Source organism: Trichechus manatus, unplaced genomic scaffold (assembly GCF_000243295.1).
Source record: "Trichechus manatus latirostris isolate Lorelei unplaced genomic scaffold, TriManLat1.0 scaffold00104, whole genome shotgun sequence".
NCBI lineage: Eukaryota > Metazoa > Chordata > Mammalia > Sirenia > Trichechidae > Trichechus > Trichechus manatus.
In genome coordinates this window covers 8196585-8199525 of record NW_004444040.1, presented here as the reverse complement: position 1 = coordinate 8199525, position 2941 = coordinate 8196585, and the positions used below count along the sequence as shown (strand labels likewise).

General features: G+C 53.5%; 1 protein-coding gene across 1 annotated transcript in view; it reads right to left on the bottom strand.

The window, feature by feature from the left end:
• Positions 1-2717, bottom strand: part of LAMP5 (lysosomal associated membrane protein family member 5) — a 16510-nt gene extending 13793 nt beyond the window's left edge. Inside the window, exons 1-4 of the mRNA XM_004383083.1 lie at positions 2654-2717; positions 1981-2153; positions 1463-1594; positions 1233-1338 (exon numbers count right to left, since the gene is read on the bottom strand). Coding sequence (XP_004383140.1) covers positions 1233-1338; positions 1463-1594; positions 1981-2153; positions 2654-2717 — 475 coding nt within the window. The remainder of the gene's footprint in view (positions 1-1232; positions 1339-1462; positions 1595-1980; positions 2154-2653) is intronic.
• Between the last annotated feature and the right edge of the window lie 224 nt (positions 2718-2941).

Sequence of the window (2941 nt, the reverse complement as noted above, 5' to 3'; positions counted from 1 at the left end):
TAAAATCTTTTTCCTCAACAAAGCAGGGCTGCTGGCTGGAGCCCTGGGTGATGACTTTGCACCTATACGGCCTTTTTGGATAGGGTTGCTATGAGTCGATTCGACTTGACGGCACGCAACAGCAACAATAGCCCCCTTTTCTGGCTTAAGTTTGGCTTCTTTCTTTTTCTAACTTAAATGGGGAAATGCTTGAAGATGGATTTCGATGAAGAAGAGAAAACACTCTTTTTCTGTGATGACAAAAAGGGGTGAAAAAAGGGAGAGGTGACGTATTTCTTTTAAAACCAAAACCCCTGGCCATCGAGTCAATTCTGACTCACAGTGACGGTTGTACAACATTGTGATTGTGATTAATGTCACCGTATTATACACTTGAAAATAGTTAAAATGGCAACTTTTCTGTGTCTGTGTTTTACCACAATTTAAAAAAGTGTTCAGTAAAAGTCTTTTTCCAACTCAGATATCTGGGTGGTTGAGGGCCTCATTATGGGTAGATTAGACAATTTATAAAGAACAAAATAAATTTAAATGCCGTCTTCGATGGTGCCTGCAGATAGGAAATGAGCATTGTTATTTGGGGGATGGATGCCTCTCTTGCCACAATATTTTCAGAGGATGTGGGTGAGTTGTTGGAGTGATGGGCTGGAAGTGTAATAAATACAGACACGGGGCAGAATCCTCTCGGAGGGGGCTGCAGTTGATGCCTGAGATCCCATGTGAGACGCGATGCCATGCGCAAAAAGATGCCATGCGGCAAAAGAAGCCACGTCCATCATATCCCGATCTCCGATCTACGTGGAATGTCGCACTGCCCCCTTGCACTTTTAGCACTTGAGAAGAAAACCCGGAGTGCAGAAGACAATAAAAATGCAGCTTTGCCTTTCTCTGCGCTCCTTTAAAGGGCAAATTTTAAGTAGCCCCCCTGAAGCAGCCAGGGGAGGCCAGGCCTTCAACGAACGCCTCATCCAGGGCCAAGCTACAGGAGATGGGCTGGTCCCCGAGCCGTCCGGGTTTAGAGCGCATCTACAAGGCCCAAGACTTAGAGGACGCACAGGCGCTCCGGCCTCTCCCTCCATGGAGGACAAGCCAGGGCCAGACATGGCCTGAGGGCGTACAGCCGGCAAAGGTTTCCAAAACTCAAATCCGGGAAGAATTCGGCCTCCACACCTGCGCTCCCTGCTGTGTCCGAGTTCTCCCAGGCTCCCTCCCCAGCCCTGCCCGCCTTTACTCACGACTGACTGCGTCTTTAAAATGGGTCTTCTCGGAGGAGTCGTAGATGAACTGCACCTTGCTCAGCCTCCACGTCGCCTCCGGCCCCTTGGACGTGTTGTGGCTTTCCTAACGAGCGGGGGAGGTGCCCATCAGTCGCCCCGCGTGGTCTCAGTCCTGAAACCTAGTGGCCGCTCCTGCCAACACCCACCCGGAGACTGCTACCTCTCCGCGTACCGCGCCCCGGAGTTACCTTCACAAACAGCATTTTGAGCGCGTACGCACGATCCACCCAGAACACTTGCAGCTGCGACTCGTTGTGGCCACAGTGGCCCTTCACTTCAGCTCCCCGGGTCAACGCGATTTCAGCCTGTTCGGTGATCAGCTGGGAACACAGACGCCCCGCACCCGCTCAGCGCGCCAGGCCCCCAGAGGCTGGAAAGGGAGGCGCGTCCAAACTCCGGGCTGCACGCTTGGGTGCTCCTTTGCGCGCGCGCGCGCTCCCAGGTCCGGGAACATGCGGTTAGATGCTCTACGTGCAGACTGGGGCGTTAGGGAAGCAGAGAAAGGGGGTTTACTTTCATAGCAGGTATAGCGAGCAGAAGGCGTTACAAGCTCGAACCCCCATGCAGCATTCCGGAGCAGCCTGCAGGGGGTGGGGGGCGGAAGGAGGGAAAAGGCGAGCGACCCAGTCTTCTCAGGGCCTTAAAGGAGGATCCCCTTCGCCCTTTGTGCCCTAGGAGCAAGCTGGGTGTGGGGGAGGTTCCTTACATCGACATAATTGCTGGCCCACACATCATAAGGTACAACAAATTTGGCTGCAAACTCTGCCATGAGACACGTCGTCCCATTTTCCCGCACCACAAATATATCTTTTTCAGGGTTAGTGGAAAGGCCTGAGAGATTTTCCACTTCTTGTTCTGCCATGATTTGAGCCACTGTGTCTGCGGAAGAAGCAAACAAACAAATCCTACCAGCGAGCCCAGGTCTCGAGAGCATAGGTGGTGAGACCGTGTTTTGCGGGCATGGGGGTTACAAAGTTCCACGCTGGCTGCTGTGCACTCTGCCAGCCATTTCTCTAGCCTGGCGCCAATAAACTCGGCCCTGTTGCTATTAATTTATAATTAAAATAAAATTTAAAAAAAATGTAAAAGCCCTGCTTATTTGTAAACCGACTGGTCTTTTTCTACATCTTGGACTTTTACACCAAATTTGGTGCCAATGCGCCAATCCCACCGCCTGGCGCCCTGTGTGGGATATGCGGTACAGGTGTGTGGCTCCTGGGAACTTCTCGACACTGGCGGGAAAGCGACCCCCCCCACCACCCGCCCCTAGGCGTTACACCAGGGCCACATTTTGACCCTAAGCTACTGGCTTTAATATGCTCATTCTATTCTCTGCAAAGAGGGCACCCAGCCCTCCCGGTCGCAGAAACAGTACTCACGGAACAGCATCAGAAGAACTCGTAGTCTCTCGACGCTGGGAACAGCTCTTGCTTGGAGATCCATGCTCGCGGTGCAGCAAAAGAGGCCAGATGTGCTGTTGCAGAAGCCGTCGGAGAGGGAATCCCTCAAAGTCGCCGCTGGAGCGGGCCGGGGTGAGAGAGGGGAGGGGGCGGAGAGGGACGTGGGAGGGAGCGCGGGTGCGGTGCGCGCTGGCGATGACTGGGTGTTGGGTGCTGCACCGAGCGATGCAGGCTGAGCACGAGTCTGCTCACTGCAGAGGGATAAAC